Consider the following 18,153-nt stretch of genomic DNA (forward strand, 5'->3'; position numbering starts at 1 on the left):
ATTTCATGATAAAACATGTTATGAAAATGCACCTCATACCTTTCAAGAACATGAAAAATTAACATTGCAACATTGTGTTCTCGAGTTATTTAATGTTTTCGTCAAAAACAAAATGTTCATGCCTCTGTGTACCTTTATAAGCAAGAAATTAAATCTTCACTGATCCAGTCCACTGTTAGTTGTTTCTGAAATTGAGTAACCAATGCATCGTCACATGGGTGAGATGAGTTACCAAATTATTGATCATTAGCTACATTTGTGACCAAATCCATTAAATGGTTGGGATTTGGTCTTACCACTTAAATATTCCAGGTTCGAGTCTTGAAAGGTCCTCCCTCATCAATTTCATCTGATCATCATTCATCCTCATCATTACGATAAGCCAAAACTAGTAGAACACCAACATAAAATCCTCTTCTGTGCCTTCACAGGAAATCTACAAATAAATTTTACCTGCATGCAGAACTGTAATATCAGTCTCTTACCTGAGGGCAAATATTTTCAGAAGCCTTTTCAGGAAGAGCTTCACAAATTGCTGTGATAAGTCTTGCCAAGACATCTTGCTTGCTCCAGTCACTGCCTGTGTCTGCACTCAGGTCACAAACAGCACGAACAAGAGAGTTCAAACCACCAGGCTTCAATACACATGTTGTCAGGTGCTGGCTGCAAGCCCTCTTAATCCACATTGGTGGGGACAAATACTTCTTCTGTGACATAATAAATCATATTAATATTCAGTATACACACTTTGCAGACAAGTCATCATTAAAAAAATGTAAATAACTTTATACTGTGAAACTCTAAACATTACAATATTTTATGGGGCCCAACTATGGCTCTAACCTGGTTCCCTGATATCCTATTATAATAGGTATCCAGAATGAACATTGCAACTAACAGAGAACAAAGTTGTGAAAACTGTGAAGATCAGAGACTTGCTTGAAAGCTTAAATGGTGGAGGGCCTTGATTAAGACTTAACTTTCACAACTTAGGGAACTTTCAGCCCAAAGAGACAAGAGGCATGTAACACTGGGGTTTGAGAAGCTATAAGCACCATGTTCAGGTCCAATACGAGGGGCTTCCAAAGCGCTGGGTGGAACTTCCGTAGTACAATTTTTTCCCGCTAGGCAACTCGTTCTGAGTTCAGTGCACCCAGTGGCTTTGCTGGGGAAGGTTGTCTCTGGTCATGGTGATGTTTTTCATACAAGCAGTTTCGCTCACACCTCGTTTCTTGTGATGGCCGATGTAAGAGAACAGCGTGCGGCTGTGAAATTTTGTTTCCTGCTCAGGAAAAATGCCACAGAAACTGTTGTGATGTTGAACACAGCTTACAAGGACAGCGCTATAGGGAAAACTCAAGTGTACGAGTGGTTATCTCACTTCAAAAAAGGTGATATGTCGATTGATGACAAACCTTGTTCTAGACGTCCGTCAAATTCCAGAATGGACGAAAATGTCGACAAAATTCGTGAACTTGTGCTCGAAGACCGACGACGGACCATTGAAGAGCTGGGGACGTTATCTGGACTATCTTGGAGCTCGATTCAGCAAATTTTAACGGAAGATTTGGGAATGAGAAGGGGCGCTGCAAAATTTGTGCCTTGGGATCTGAGTGACCAGCTAAGAGTGTCGGGTGGAAACATGCCATGCTTTGAAAGAAGAGCAAAAAAACAGCATGACACTCTTGCCCCACACCCCTTACTCACCTGACCTCCCTCCATGCAACTTTTTTTTAGTTTCCCCAAATGAAGTGGGACATGAAGGAACAGCAATTTGACGAAGCAGAAGAGGTGAAGAAAAAAAACGACGGAGCTGTCAGCCATCACAACAGATGAGTTTATAAAATGTTTCCAAGAATGGAATCACAGCTTGGACAAATGTATTAAGTGTCATGGAGAGTACTTTGAAGGTGATACGGTTGTTTTGTAAAAACAAATGGTTTTTAAAAAAATCAGGTTTTTTTGGGTACACTCTCGTATACCAAAAAAAGTATTCACAGATCATGCGATCACCAGACTGAGATGAGGTCGTGCACACTACCAAGTGATATACTGGCAAAAAGTGGAGTTTGTCATGTTAGTCCAGTACAAAAAATTGCATTATTTCTGAAGGGTAGTTTTCAAGTAATGCGTTTTGCTTGTCACTTTGGTCTGAAAGCTTCATTGGGTTCTGTGCACCACAAATTATTTCATGTAGCTTGTTCAGTTTGAAACGCATAGTACATGTATCAGAGAATGAGGATAAGTAATATCAACACTGGTTATCCATATCATCCAAAAACAGAAGCACTTGTATCACTTTCTGAAACCTAAGTACATGACTGCAATTTGCTAAGAAAACAAGAAATTTGGAAAGAATGAAGAAGCCTAAAAAATTAAAGGTGAAAAGCTATTATAGTCATGAATGTATGTACTGTAAAAGAGTGTTTAGTAAAGCATCCCATTGCATGTTTAACATAACAAATGCACGTACGTACTATGTCTGAGGGCAGGAAAATCATGGTTATACTAATTTTTTCTAAAGAAAAACAACACAGGCATTGTGTTATGCAGCATACAATAACAAGAAAATTGCCAATGTTATGGATTAAGATAGGCCCTGATATTCCCATAATTTTTATTCTTTAGCAGACAAGCCAAGTAATGGTACGAATCAAAACTCAATGCATGATACAAGATTGTATTTCAGTGTAAGTTGCGATCTGATTTGATTTTTGTTATGAAGCATCAATTTTCTGCCACTTTTGGCTAATTCCAATGATGAGTATGAGTAACGATATGAAACTGATGAAGGGACGCACACATAGACGCCCATGGGGTGTAAGGGGTGACACTTTCTCAAGACACCCAAATTACAACCTCACTTCCACTGGACTGCATTTTGCAGACTAACAATACCCTGGCATCTGGGCCCATGGCCAGTATATTCCTCTATGGGGTTGTGTTGTGTGCTGTCCATATATGTTTGTGATTGTCCTTTCATCTATTCCATCTTGTCACTATTCATTGTAGGGAGGGGACCGATTAATCGGTACTCTATCAGTATTGGCCGATATGGGCATATCGATAAAAAAGAGCGAGAGAGAGGAGGGCAAATTCCTCTTTTCTTTCTCTCTCTCTATCTCTCTCCCTTGGAAAGAAAGAAAAAGATGTTCTTCCCCATCTCTCTCTTTCCTTCCTTTTCCTCTCTTTCTCTGTCCCCCTCCTTCTTTCTTCCCTTCTCTCCTTTCCAAAAAAAAGAAAGAAGGAAAGATAGAGGGGGGAGAGAGAGAGAGAGAGAGAGAGAGAGAGAGAGAGAGAGAGAGAGATAGAGATAGAGATAGAGAGAGAGAGAGAGAGAGAGAGAGAGAGAGAACTTCTTTTTCTATCTTTCTCCTCTCTCTTCAAAAGACTGGTAAAATTACCGATTATTTTATCAATCCGATATATCGATAAATATCTGATAATTTAGTGCAAAATTCTGCCATTTTGTTGTAATTTTTATGAATATTCTCCATGCTCTACTTTCTAAAAAAGTTGGCCACGGTGGTTCAGTCAGTAACGCGTCTGACTACCATGCTGAAGGTCCCAGGTTCGATCCCCGACCGGTTCAAATCTGGGAACTTTTCTAACGCTGGAAGTGGCCCCGGCGCCCACCCAGGGTCGAATGACATGGGTACCTGGGGGAAACCCTGGGGGGTAAAGGCGGTCAGGTGCGTGATGCTGATCACATCACCCCCACTCACGACCGGATCAAGAAAGTGTAGGGCGTTACCCCCACACCCCCTATATGCCTTCATGGAGTGGTACTAAGCACAGGGGAGCACTTTACCTTTTTTTACTTTACCTTTACCTAAATATGAAATTTCTTTTTCACTGCAGTCACTTTGACACACATTAATTAAGGTCAATGAACCTCCATTTCTAATTTTATATCGAATCGGTAGAATATCGGTTATCGGTAAATTTTCTATCGGTACCTTATTGGTATCGGCCCATCCCTAATTCATTGTCATCTTCACAATTAGCAAAAAGTGGCAGAAACACGAAGTAAATAAATAAATTCAATCAATCAATCCAAACCTATGCCGGATGAGATTCGAATCCAGGAGCCCTGACATCACTCTGTCTGTCTATCCTTTTCAATAAGTTCCTAACAATGGCTATGTTCTGAATGCATATCTGATGTGTCATACCTTGGCTTGTGACTGGTGCGATGCACCTTGAAGCAGCAGCAATTCCCGTATGACCATTGGCTGATGCGACGTTTCAATGAGCGACTGGAATAAGCAGCAGAAGTGTTTTCTCTCCCTCTGCAGTTCCTCCCACATTGCGTAAGTCATCACAAAGTCGCTTACACCTGCTTCACCTTGCACGGAAGAAGATTTTGAACTGCTGGCGGGCTTCTTCAGAGGCGCGGAGGTCAACTGAAGAAGGGCAGCGATTAAGTCCCCAAAATGGTCGGCCATGACCAAACTTCTGAGCTCTGGCTCCTTTGACATCTCCACAAGTGCTTGGGTTACAGCAACAAGCCTTCTGTAGCCCTGAAAATTATTAGAACACACAATGACATCCAATTGCAATATATACAACAGTAGTGAAGGTGGAAAGATGAAACAAGGATGTACAGAAAATATACACAAGGTTCAGGAATAGTGAAATGTTTCTATTAATTCTATTCTACAATTGAATTTCATCCTATCAATAGAAATTAATATTCTTATTGCAACTCTGGTAACTGGTGAGTGCTTGACTGGGTTCTATGTTCAAATCCTCACCTGTTTCTATACATTTGCCTCTTCAGTCTTTTCATCTCATGATCGATCATTCATCTTCGTCATTGCAATTAACCCAAAAGAGGTAAAAAGTGCAATGTAATAAGTAAAATAAAGAAAGCTAGTTGTATGCTGTAATCTATAAAGTTTTGTGCAAATATGGTAGATTGGCATGGTAAACCTGCAATATTTATTTTATTTATTTATTTATTTATTTATTTCGTCTTCTTTTACATGGCGAAGTTAAGGCTGTGGAGCCTTTTCTTCCACTTGACCATGTTTACAAAAAAAATTGAATATGAAATAATTAAAATATTGAAAAAAAAATAAAGAAAAAATATAAAAATTACAGAGAAATAAAAAATACAAAGAAAAATTACATATAAGAAAGGTAATCTAACCTATAGATACGGGCACACACACTCACACACACACATACATATTTTTGCCCTTACACACGTACAAGCATATACATAACACTACACTTTCTTAAGCACAGTCCAATATTACACATACTTAAAACGCAGTCCAAAACTATATACTTTGACGATAATTCATCTTAACTATTACGCTAAATAATTTTTGTGCCTTACGTCCTTCTATCATTCTCTGCACCCGCCATATTATTAGGGAAATCAAACATTTAATTTTCATTATATAATATGTGTAACTAACAATTTTTTGAACGTCACAATTGAGGAAGAGACATGAATTTCAGGTGGCAACTTGTTCCAAAGGCCTGCTGAGTTAACAGTAAAAGAATTTGCATAAAAGTTGGATTTGTGGAGTGGAATGGAGAGCAGAGACCTTTCGCACGATCTGGTGTTGCGACTGTGAAAGTCGGAAAGATGTTGAAATCGGTTATAGAGATATTGCGGGTCTTTTAATTGGAGGATTTTGTACAGTAAAATTAACTTATGAAAATTACGTTTATCTCTTAATTTAAGCCACTCGACCTTCGCAAAGTACGATGTCAAATGCTCTGAATATTTTAGATCGAAAACGAAATGAATGCAGGCATTTTGAATTCGCTGCAGTCGTTTAGCTTGCTCTTGATTGACATCCAAGAAAGCAATGTAGTAATAGTCAACAATGGGAAATACAAGAGACTGGACCAGTTTAATTTTTATGTGTTCAGGGAGGAAGTTTTTGAGCTGATAGAGTGAATGCAATGCACCGAAAGCTCTTCTAGATACAGAGTTAACTTGCTCTGCCCAGGGGAGATGTTGGTTGAGTATCACACCCAGATTCTTAACAGTAGTGGAGAAGGGCAGATGAATATCATTTACGTTGAGTCTAGGGAGGCTAGATTTATCTATTTTGCTCAAAATTCTAGGGGAACCTACAAGAATACACTGGGTTTTAGTCAGGTTTAGATGTAAGCCATGGTGTGCAGACCAAGTACTTATTTTTGTTTAAGGTCATTGTTCACAATTTCTATTGCATGCAGTATTTCTTGCGGGGGGAAAGAAAAATATAACTGAAAATCGTCGGCATAGATATGGTATTTACAGCAGTTAAGCACCGTCGGGAGGTCGTTTATATACATAGCAAATAAGAGGGGGCCGAGTACAGTGCCTTGAGGGACACCACATGGAATGTTTTTCCACGACGATTTTCCATATAGGTCAACGACACATTGTTGACGTTCTTGTAGATAGGAGTAGAACCAATTAACCATGGAGTCGGAAAAATTGAATATCGATGATAATTTAGCGAGTAGAATTTCATGATCAATTGTCTGAAAAGCTTTTGTAAAGTCTAGAAGTACCAGAATCGTAAGTTGTTTATTGTCCATGGCTAGCCTCATGTCATCGGTTACGTTGACAAGAGCCGTGCAAGTGCTGTGGTTACTTCGAAAGCCAGACTGAAGAGGATCTATTAAATTATTTCGCGTTAGATAGTCCCGGGTTTGATCGCTGACGTTTATTATGTTGTTTGTTTTAGGTATAGGGCGTACCAGGGCGAGTTTCCAAGACGAGGGAAATGTGCCGGTAATTAAAGAAAAATTAAAAATATGAGTGATAGGAGCAAGTACGTGGTAGAGAATTTTTTTAATCATGAGGATAGAAATTTCATCTACTCCTACGGCGGATGACTTTATCTTCTGTAACGATTTTCTGACCTGTTCTGGCGAAAAATAAGAAAAACAAAATTTTGGAGCAGTTGTGGAGTGTGTTTCAATGTTACGAATCGTTTCGTGTTTCACATTATCATCGACGATCGGAAGATCACAAAAGTGATCGTTCAATACTTCCGGTGGAAATTTATTAATGGATTCGTGGTTTCTCCGCTTCCCAACTCCCAGTATTTTCAATTTTTTCCAGAGGACGTCAGGTTAGCTTTCGTATGTTAGTAGTTCAGACGCGAATCGGCGCTTTGATTTTCGTACTTCCTGGGTGCAACGGTTCCTCAGGATTCTGTAATTTTCAAAGATGGATGTGTTATGATCACCAACCTTGATCCCCTTCCTATATTTGGTGTACGCTTTGTTACGCATCGCCATAAGCCGGTGCAACTCGTCCGTCAGCCAGGGAGCAGGAGGACGCGAAACACGCTTCTTCCTGACTGGAGCATGTTTATCGTACAATTGGAGGATAAAGGTATTTAACAATGAAACTTGCTCATCCACTGTAGGTAACGTACTGATTAAATGCCATGGTAAAAGGGCAGCGTCTTCATTTAGGCGGGCTTCGTTAATGTGTTTGAAGTCTCTATATGAAACTTGTTTTGCTTTATATTTAGGAACGCGAAGATAATAGGACACGTAAATTAAATCGTGGTACGAAATTCCAGGCACTGGTATTTGGCCATGGCGCGTTACACGATTTTCGTCAGAAACCAAGATGACATCAAGCCATGAGTCGGAAGTGGCCGTGTGGTGGGTTGGATTTAAATGGCATATCGAAAGATTTAAAGCAGAGAATGTATCACGGAATTCTATAACCTTTCCTTTTTTGCTACATAGGTCGGTATTCATATCTCCCAGAACGATCGTGTGTGAATATTTTGGTAGAAAGTTTGCAACGTCGTTCTCGAAGTTATCAAGGCGAGTGCAAGGTGGACGATAGACTACCGCCAGGAGGAGTTTTTGTTGACAGATACTGATTTCGAGGATTATATATTTCGATAAACCGTCATAGGCATCGGGCGACTTGGAGATAATTTTGGCAGGCATGTCCTCGTGCAAATAAATTGCCACTCCCCCTCCCCTCTTTCCGATTCTGTCTTTCCTAAATAAACGAAATCCCGGAAGATGCACCAGATCGTCCGAAAGACTCTCCTTCAACCATGTTTCCGAGACCAGTAAGGCATGCACGTCTTTGTTTATTTGAATTATATTTTCTACTTCTAGGAAATGAGCGAGAATACTTTGCGCGTTGATATGAATTGCGTTAAAGCTGCCGGGTGCAAGATTCAGCTGCGGCCCAGAATATGGATAAACCGTTTCCGTTTGTAGCACTGCAGTTAAGTAGGAAAGGCCATTGTTGCTGTTTGTTGGAGAGATACAAATGTTGCAAAGTTGGTTGAAAAAGTTCGACGTCGGCGTTGCCGGATTTACATTACACAGATCGTCTCTATCAGCCATAATATTGCTTACGGTTTTTAGAAGTGCTGACAAATGGATGGAAAGCACACATTTTAAAAGAGATTACATACATAATTAGTTTAAAAAAGATTTGACTTACCATAAAAGTAGCGTTGATGAAAGGCAGGTGCAGTGAACACAGAAATAATAATACACTTCCATTAGATTTAAATTTAAAGACACTCACATGGACGGAACGTATGCACAAGGATGAAAAATTGATATGCAAAGATAAAATAGTTTTACGCGCTTGTACACAATAAAAACACATAACACACAACACACAACACACACACAGTTGCATTATTTAAACATACACTCATGAATCCTATTGCAAATTTACTTTTCCTCCCGCATTTATTTCATGTTGTCAAGTGCCGCTAGTGTTGTGACGGATACTTTCCGGCCAGTCGGTAAGAGTATGATAATTCTTCCATCTTGGGTCCAAACGTTCCGTTGGCCGTGGCGGTCTTTTGCCCTCCGCAACACATCTTGTCGCACGGACGTCAGGGATTCGGTGATGAGCAGCTTCATCCCTTTCAGAGATTTCTTCCGCCTCCAAACTTCGTCCCTGGTGCGGTAGCTGGTCAGACGAAAGATGATGGGCCTCCTTCCTTCACGGACGGCATCGGCGGCGGTTCTTCTTTGAGGGCCAAGGCGGTGAGATCTTTCGATGTGCTCCAGAGTGATGTGTTGTAAGTTTAGATTCTTGTGGAGAACGTCAAGTACCAGGGAGTCTGTATTTTCGTTCGATCTTTCAGGAACGCCATGCAGGACGAGGCAGTTTCTCCGAGAGTACATAAGACATAAATTCACATTTATAGCTGTAATGGGTTTAAGTCAGCATTAAAAACATAGGCCTGTGTAACACCATACTATCAAATTTAGCAGAGATATTTCCCAAATAATTTTAAAAAAATATACGAATATATATGCAATGGAAATAAATACATATATAGTGGACTATGCACATTATCTACACAGGTGGTACACCCAGTGCTCCCCCCCCCCCCAAAAAAGGTAGGTGAATTGTCCATTTCCATTTAAAATTCAGTCTGTTCTCGACAACATAATGATCAAGAATTGAAATATAAACGTCAGTGAGCAGAGGGTAAACAGAATTCCATTCCTCAAGACAACTCAGGATGTGGAATAAAATATAATGAAAATAGCTGTTGACTGTACCTGGGAGATGCTTGCACACACTGTGTTCTAAGTTCACACCCTCTCAATGGGATTAACAACATTTGTTAAGAAATGAAAGTAAGTAACCTTTCCATTCCAGCAGCTTTGTGTATAAAACACCAAAACAGAACTTTGAATCATGTTTAAGGCACTGTTGCCACCTTAGCTTTTTTTGGGGCCAGATCTGGCTCTTTCATGCACTCGTTTGGCTGTGAACTGTGGTACCTGCCCCACTATGATGCCATCACTAGCCCCGGCCCACATAGACCAACTTTTGCCATGCATTTACATTTTGCACGTGACATGATTACACGTTCAGTTTTAACCATAGCTTACCCGTGCTGTACGAGAAACTTCCATATCGGGGTACGACTCACAGGCCCATTCACGACAACACACAACAAATCCCCATGGGTCCAGATGCAGCCTCGCTTGTCTGCAAAATGCAGTCCAGGGTGTACTACATGGACATTTGGGTGTTGATTTGGTGATGAAATTGATGAAAAGACAATCGCAAACAACACAAATAGAACAGGAGAATTATATTGGTTGTGGGTTCAGATGCCACACCCTCATTAATCTGCAACAATGCAGTCCAGTGGAAGTGAGCTTGATTTTGGGTGCCCCAACTCCCAAGCATGTTGGTGTGTAAATACTGGGGGTAGGGGGTCAAAAAAAGCACCTTAACACACACATGCACCTTGAATCCCCCAAAATAAGCCCCACAACTCGCACAAACACAAGCAATATCATATGCCTTACTAACTTACCTCCATTACAGGGATTTCCTCTTTCAGATGTGCCTCCACATCTTCCACAGTACGCGATCTGATCTCCAACGGAATGCCTACTCCAGGCAGAAGGTTAGGCAATAAACCGAAGCGAACAACGAACTGTAGGCCCTTCTGCATCTGCTTCCTTTGTTTTATGCTCAGGAGAGTTTTGCATGCAGCCGCCTGTTCTGGCATTGACTCCGAACGTGTCTGTTCACACACTGCTGACAGGTAATCTTTCACTGACAGAATAATATGAAGAATTACACACGTGAACCTCCATCTAGAGATAAAAAGAGAAAAGCAAGAAATTACACATGATTCGATTTATGTTGAATTTGGAAGCAAACAACTGTAACATTGATTTTATTTTGTTTCAAATTGCTTTGATTGTGGAAAGATAATATGGGTGGGATGGTATCACAGACTCGTAATCCCATCTCTAAAGGTTTCAGAGTTGAGTCTCCACCAGGACGTGGATGCATTGTTGTGTGTGTGCAAAAAACACTAACACAAGATAGAATTACTGACATCATACATAACTACAGCGGAACAGATATTTTACATTTTCCAACATTATACATTCAATCTTCATGGCCCCAATAAGCAAAATCCTATAAAATTTTCCCCGATTTTACATTTTAAGTTCTTCCACCTTGGTTCCCAGAAAAACGTATTTTCGGGGTTCCACTGTATTGTGAAAAGTAAAAAAAAGAGAAAAATAGTCACAATCAAAGTCTAATGTGCATTAAACTGGGCTCAAAATTTGATTGCTGGATACCAACCTCCTCATTGTGTCTGTGCCTGATTCCCTTTGTCTCTGAAGCTAAAGTTTATTTTTTCCTGTGAAATATCCTTCTTCTACCACAAGTATTACATGAACAGATTACTATTTCTGCAGTTTCTTCTTGTTCTTTTTTACACACACACATAAACACATCAGACAGAGCAAGAAGGTAACATTAATTTTGACTCACTTTGAAACACATTCTTCATCCTCCTACAGACCTTGTAAACATTATCCAGCATACAGAAATGAAAAATGACCCACAAGGTAAATAATGCCCAAAAATAATTGCAATGTGCATTGAAAGCACAACAGATGCAGGGCTCCACACTTTTTCGATCTTGGTCATTATGAAGATGTGATCTGCACCATGCTCTGCCTGCCTTTACTCCCTAGGTACAGGATGAGTGAACCTGAGAGCAAGTTAAATGCAGCGGCAATGTTGGTAAAATTCCCACCTTAGATTATCTACCCTGGTAATCAAATCCAAGTCTTCCACATAGCAGATACTGTACTGTCTGGTCAACTCAACCGTGGCTTTCAAGAATGAAAGAATGTCAAAAAATAACATGTATCATACCATAATTTTGAAACAAAACGATAACACAGAATCCTCTAAAACAACCATCCCTAACTGAATTATGGAAATGCTTGATTTTATTTCAATCATTTAGTATTGCTTCTCTGCCACTTTTAGCTAATTGTTGATTGTGTTGGTGTTTTCAAGTAGGACTGGACCTACAGTTTAAAGTGGGATCAGAACCACTATGTACCTCCACTGCGTAATGAACCCAGAGCCCCTCGATTACAAGGCAACGACACAACCACTGCACCATAGGGACGGTCCTTTTGGCTAATTGTGATATGATGAAGAATAATGATTACCAGGCCAGGATTCGAACCTGGGACCCCTGTCATTCTTATGGAAATATATATTGCATCTATGCATAACACGACTTCTTTCTATATTTCTATTTGGTTACTTTATGCTGCTTTGCAACCTCTTGGGTTAATCATGATGATGATGAATGATGAACTGATGACATCAGTGAAGCAAACATAATGATATACTCACAAATTGCCCTAATGCGACTTGCAAAGTCTGAGTGCTGAAGTGAGACTTACAGGAAAATGCACAGAAAATAATGAATTTTGCTATATGATGCATCTTCTGCACCATGCTCCCTCGGTACATCTGCATATACTCATTCCTTTGGTCCCAAGACTTCTGAAGACAATTCTAATACTAAAAGAAAAATTGTGAAGTGTCAAAAAATAAGAGGTGATATGTGTATACTGGAACCAAATGAGTAAAACTTACCTCACACTACTCTCTGAAGAAACAAATATCCCTGCCTTTTCAAGCAACGGCAAATCATGTACAGTGCCACAGTTAAGAATCTTCAATGCACCATGTATGTTCTCTTCAAAGCAGCTAACTAAATCGCACGTTGAATCTGAAAATGACGCACAAAGAAAGCAATTGAGTTTAAAGGATTCTATTTCTTTAACCAAAATAAATTTATCATTTTAACATACAAACTCAGCTCAGTTTTAGGTTCCTTTCAGATGCACATGAATAGGTATTTTTGGTAGCGGATGATTTTGTTTTAAGCCCACTTTATACACAAATAGTTTAATTGGGACTGCACCTACAGTTTAAAGTGGGATTTGAACTATGTGACTCTTTTGGGTATCAAAACCAGGTCCCCTTGCTTATGTAGCGACAATTTTATCACTATGCCTTTGCAGGCTTCATTTTTGGTACATTTTTAATATGCTCCAAATCAGGGGTTCTCAACCAATTTGCTGTAATTGGACAAATAAATTAGTTTTGCATTGATTCCACTCTTAGAAACTAAAGGACATAATATTAGCTGCTCTCTGATTTGGACTGGTGGAGTAGTACTCTAAAGTAATGAGAAAAGCAACAGATCTGCTTTTGCTATTTTCAACTACCTCCTTGAAAACCTTCGAAGGTTCAAGAATATTCAAAGCAAAAAGTAAATTTCTATGTTGATAAGATGAGACGCAAGTTGCATCAGCAACTATTAGAAACAATATCAAACTTTAGTGCTCTAAGAATAATTACAAATCTGTATTAATAAGAATTATCAGACTACTTCATATTAGTAGTACTCATATCTCACACTGTAATAGACTTATGGGTGAAATTAATAAATGACACGCCATTGAATATCACGGTACTGGTTGTGCCTTAGATGTTACTCTACATTCAAAAAATGGTTAGGGTATACCTACTCACTGAACAAAATTACCCTGGGAGAACGTGCGTGGTTGGGATTTGTTTCTTTGCTCACCTCTTTCCGCATGCCTGTTTCTTTATTCCTACATCCCACCTTATCCATACTAGACATGCAGAAGACGCGCTGGCCAGCCAACAATTCTTACAGTGATCTTCTACCATTTAAAAGGCCGAGTTTAGTTTCTTGTGCGGTGTTTTTGACCGCGTGCGCCTTCTCATGCTATAGATTTAACAATAGATCTTTATTGGATTTTCTGTCTTCATTATGAACCCGGAAGAAGATATCAAATTGGTAGACTTCTTGAAAGAGTCGAGGAGGAGGAGAAACGTGATAAAGTGCTTGGAAGGCAATTTGAATGACTAAGGCGACACCTTTTGGCGACGAAGAACGTGAATCGGAAAAAGAAGGAACATACATCCACTATTCACTCTGCATCTGTGATGAGCGCATAGTTTTTTAATGTATAGGATTTGCAAATGGAAATCTTGATCGTGATCAAGAGGTTCTGGAGTAAAGAGGCGAAATAAATAAAAAAGTAGTAGTAAACGTAGAAAACATACAATTGTAAATACCATTTGGGGTCCAGTCATAATTGTCTTCTTTATAAAACTTTTGCATCAAAGGTATATAAAATTACCTTCTTTTCATAATTATATTGTATTCACTACATAAAAAGGGAATAAAAACAAACAATTACCTATTTTAATAAAATCGTGTTTTCTTCGCCTAAAATATTCTTACAAAAAGAAAATATTTTTTTAAAAGTGTAAAAACTCATACCAGCTTGGTAACAGTTTCATATCGGCCCAACGTATTTCTTCATTTTTACAGAAGAAACTACTTATGGAAATGAGTTTCTCTAGCATTTTCAAAGTTCCTGGAGGTATTTTCTTTAATCGTGGAATGTATTTGACCGACACACAATTGCCATTGCTTCCCCTACGTGTACCGGATGCTGCGTACGTTTGATGATGTAACCCCCTGTCAGTGTTTCCAGCCCCTTTTGTTTTAAATTATGCTTGCCTAACCCAGGGCACGAAATTTCCGGTCGCCAACCAAAAGTTTTGGGCTGGTGACTAAAATTTCGTTGTTTCAAATGTGTGTCAAACATGCCTCAAGACTTCACCTCTTGAGAGAAATGGCAGAAGTTATAGAAGAAATTCTAAAACTGAGTGATATCCTCACTATTAGGTGGTTAGCCAGCAAAGAACGTGCAATAAGAGATCTCTTGCAATCATGGAAAGCTGTTGTGACCCATCTTGAACAGGTGGCTCATAGAAAAGACAATGATGGCGCTAAAGCTAAGGATTTGCTGACAAGTGTGAAGCAATTTAAATTTGTTAAGCTTCTGTACTTCCTTTTGGATTTCTACGGGAAATTGAACCCTTTAAGCGTGGCACTACAAAATAAGAATCTTTTGATTTCATCTCTGAAAATAAGAATTGAACACTGTATTTCAGTTTTGGCTGACATGGAATCTAATGTTGGACCAAGCGAACAAGACTTCTTGGACCATGTATCCATTTCAGGGAAGATCAGGGATGTGCAAGAGTTTCAGACTGTTAGAGGAAACTTAATTAACAATGCGAAGGTGTACATCACAGAAACATTGCCGTCTATGTCAACAGATGCGATTGCATCTCTGCATGATTTTGACACCTTGGGTTGGCCTCCCAAAGAAAATATTCTTCAGTTTGGGATAGAAGAAATAAAGAAGATCTACATATACTTTAACCCGATCCTTTATAATGAGAAAATGGATGTTCTGTCAGCAGAGTGGACAGAATACAAACTTTTGTTTCCTTCTCCAGCTTTGAATCAGACGCTGGAGAAGATCCACAGTGCAAAATGTTCAGCAAGATTCCCCAACTTGCTCCAGATTTTGACATTTTGTGCTGTTCTACCAGTGAGCACAGCCTCATGTGAGGGAGGTTTCAGCTGTCACAACAGACTCAACACTACTTACAGGAACTCTGACTGAGACACTGGATGATTTGCTCAGAGTTTCCGTAAACGGACCCCCCCCCCATCCTCCCTGTCAGAGTTTGACCCAGCAGCTGCGATTGATAAGTGGTACTTCAGTGTAGAACGACAGCACTACACAAACATTAATATTTAATAATTGCTCATATTTTTATTATTTATCAATATAAAATAGTGGCGACCAAAGATTTTAGTCCGGCGACTGATTTAAAACTTGAAATTTCATGCCCTGGCCTAACCTAACCTTACCGGAAATGGTTCGTGTGGCTATCTGTGAATGTTTTTTGGGGCTACCTTTGCATGCAACCCAAAATAAAACCTTACCGGAAATGGTTCGTGGGGCTATCCGTCAATGGTTTGTGGGGCTATCTGTGCATAGTTCCTGGGGCTACCCGTGCATAATGTACAATTTGCACACATGATGAACACGATAGTAGGTATTTTTCGGTTAAGAAGGTTGGAAACACTGCATACCCACTGATGATTCACAATGATAGTCAAGCAGTGCCCGCCATATTGTGCGTTACGCAAGCAAAAAAAAGGAAGAAAAAAATATTACTCTTAATGTAAAAAACAGAAAATATTTCTTTAAAATTCCGATCTCCGGGAGACATCTCAAATTTGTTTATTTTGTTATTTTTCACATTCGTACTTACCTATTCTGCATTGCTAAATATTCTTGAAGGTGGGATTTCGCTCTTTTCACGAAAATAATTTCAATTTTGCACATATCGAGTAATTATTGTTCGTTCCTTTCTCGCTTGCATTACACACAATATGGCGGGCAAATCTTGACTAGCGTTGTCTATCATCAGTGGGTATGCAGTGTTTCCAACCTTCCTAACCGAAAAATAACTACTTTCGTCTGTTACGTTAGGTTAGGTTACGTTAACATAGTTAAAAAAATGGTAGGTGCTATTATTCAACATCACAAATCCTGCAAATTTCAGTAGGTTGGGTTACGTTAACATAAATTCAAGATAATTCATTAAGCCACAGTATACAAAATTTTATGATTTTCTCTACAGTCAGAGTACTTTGTCCTATAAAAGTGCCCAGTCTTGCAGAACATTTGAATCCACACGGAAATCTTTTGTACCTCATTTTACCACGTTCCTGGATTATCTTCGTACACAAATATATCCACCTTCCATTACGTCCAATGTCCAGCTTCCACGCACTCCCACATTTTGGACATTCCACTTCTAGTTTACTATCCTTCGGACAGATTTCTTCATTTCTACAGAAGAAACTACTTACTGTAATAAGTTCCTGTAGTATTGTCTAACATCTGGAAGGTGTTTTGTGTGATGTGGGAATGTTTCATAGCGGAAATTCAACCACTGACGCATAGCCCCACGAACCATTTACGGTAAGGTTAGGTTAGGTAGCGTCACAATAGGTTACAATAGTTAAAAATTGGTTTTGAAATTTCGGATACTTAGTAATTTGGGTCTCCTATCACGAATCTGCACTTAAAATTTGGTGCTCACGTATAGAAATTCCTGAATTATGGCTAGCCCCATTTCCTCTCCAATTTTCTTCATATTTGGCATACTTACTAATTGAGGCCTGCTAATGACAAATCTGAAGTTAAAACTTGTCGGAAACGTCTAGAAATTGCAAAATAATTGTGAACCATTGACCCTAGACCCACAAACCATTGACGTGTGGTTAGGTTAGGCAAACATAGTTAAAACTTCGCGTCCTGGTAGTATCAGGATCTAGAAATTGCAAAATAATTGCGAACCATTGAAGCTAGCCCCACGAACCATTGGCGCTAACCCCACGAACCATTGGCACGTGGTTAGGTTAGGAAACATAGTTAAAAAAATTTAGGGTCGTAGTAATATCAGGAATATATATATTTCGTTCTTTAAGTATTCGAAATGGAAAATCTTGCGATAAATAATGAGCAATTGTGCATTGTCGGTTGCGATGACTGACCCTCTTATTTTGCAAGTTTGACACGTGAGCGCCAAATTTTAACTTCAGATTCGTGATTAGGAGCCCTAATTTAGCGAGTATGCCAAATTTCAAACAAAATGGAGAAATTCCCGGTATTGTAAAATCGCTCCCAAAACAAAAAAAAAAAAATTCAAAATATGATGAAACAATCCCAATAGACCTAAATATTAGATTGCGGCCATTTTGTTCGTGCGCGGCTACTCGCGTTAAGATGTCACCGCGCTCGTTCTCCCGGGTTAAGAAAAAAATAACAACTAAATAATTAAACCAGGTATTGTACATGAATGTCTACCTTTGATTTCAAGCGTAAGTAGCGTATGTAAAGCACTATGAAACACTTCCAAGTCTTTATCTTCCATTTTGTAACCCCTCATTAAGTGTTTTAAAATGCAAGAACAACGTCAAGGTTAAGCCTTGTACTTGTTCCGAACGTACAAGAATACACACACACAAATATTTCTTGAATATTCTTGCACACTTTCTGCTGCATTATTCAAAACTGCACTGGATCTATACTGAATCAAATCTATCCTCATAAATGATCAAACCATCAAAACTACTACACCAACTTCTTTCACACGTCAAACGATAGTGCGCAATCCAAGCGATCGTTTACGTTATTGTTGCTGTGCTTGTGCAGAAATGCCCGGCGAACAGACCATTTCTCATGGCGGACTTTTTGTTTGTCCACCTCTGAACAGCGATACCATTGCATTATTTTGGTTAATTCACAAGATGATGATTTTTTTCTCAATGTCAGTTAGATTCGGGAGTCAAACAGGATTTCCCACACACACCAAAATATTTATAATTTTCGAATTTTCCTCATTTCTAGTTTACACGATTT

At 39.2% G+C, this 18,153-nt stretch overlaps 1 protein-coding gene across 1 annotated transcript in view; it reads right to left on the reverse strand.

Annotated features, from left to right (window-relative positions):
* The window catches only part of Tango6 (transport and golgi organization 6), a 32,054-nt gene extending 14,116 nt beyond the window's left edge, over positions 1 to 17,938 (reverse strand). The window contains exons 1-5 of the mRNA XM_083139148.1: positions 17,599 to 17,938; positions 12,410 to 12,545; positions 10,299 to 10,584; positions 4,176 to 4,523; positions 486 to 707 (exon numbers count right to left, since the gene is read on the reverse strand). Of these exons, the coding sequence (XP_082995274.1) occupies positions 486 to 707; positions 4,176 to 4,523; positions 10,299 to 10,584; positions 12,410 to 12,545; positions 17,599 to 17,680 (1,074 nt within the window). The 5' untranslated portion in view covers positions 17,681 to 17,938. The remainder of the gene's footprint in view (positions 1 to 485; positions 708 to 4,175; positions 4,524 to 10,298; positions 10,585 to 12,409; positions 12,546 to 17,598) is intronic.
* Positions 17,939 to 18,153: the final 215 nt, after the last annotated feature.

This window comes from Lepisma saccharinum, chromosome 17 (genome assembly GCF_977018435.1).
Source record: "Lepisma saccharinum chromosome 17, izLepSacc3.1, whole genome shotgun sequence".
Classification (NCBI taxonomy): Eukaryota; Metazoa; Arthropoda; class Insecta; order Zygentoma; family Lepismatidae; genus Lepisma; species Lepisma saccharinum.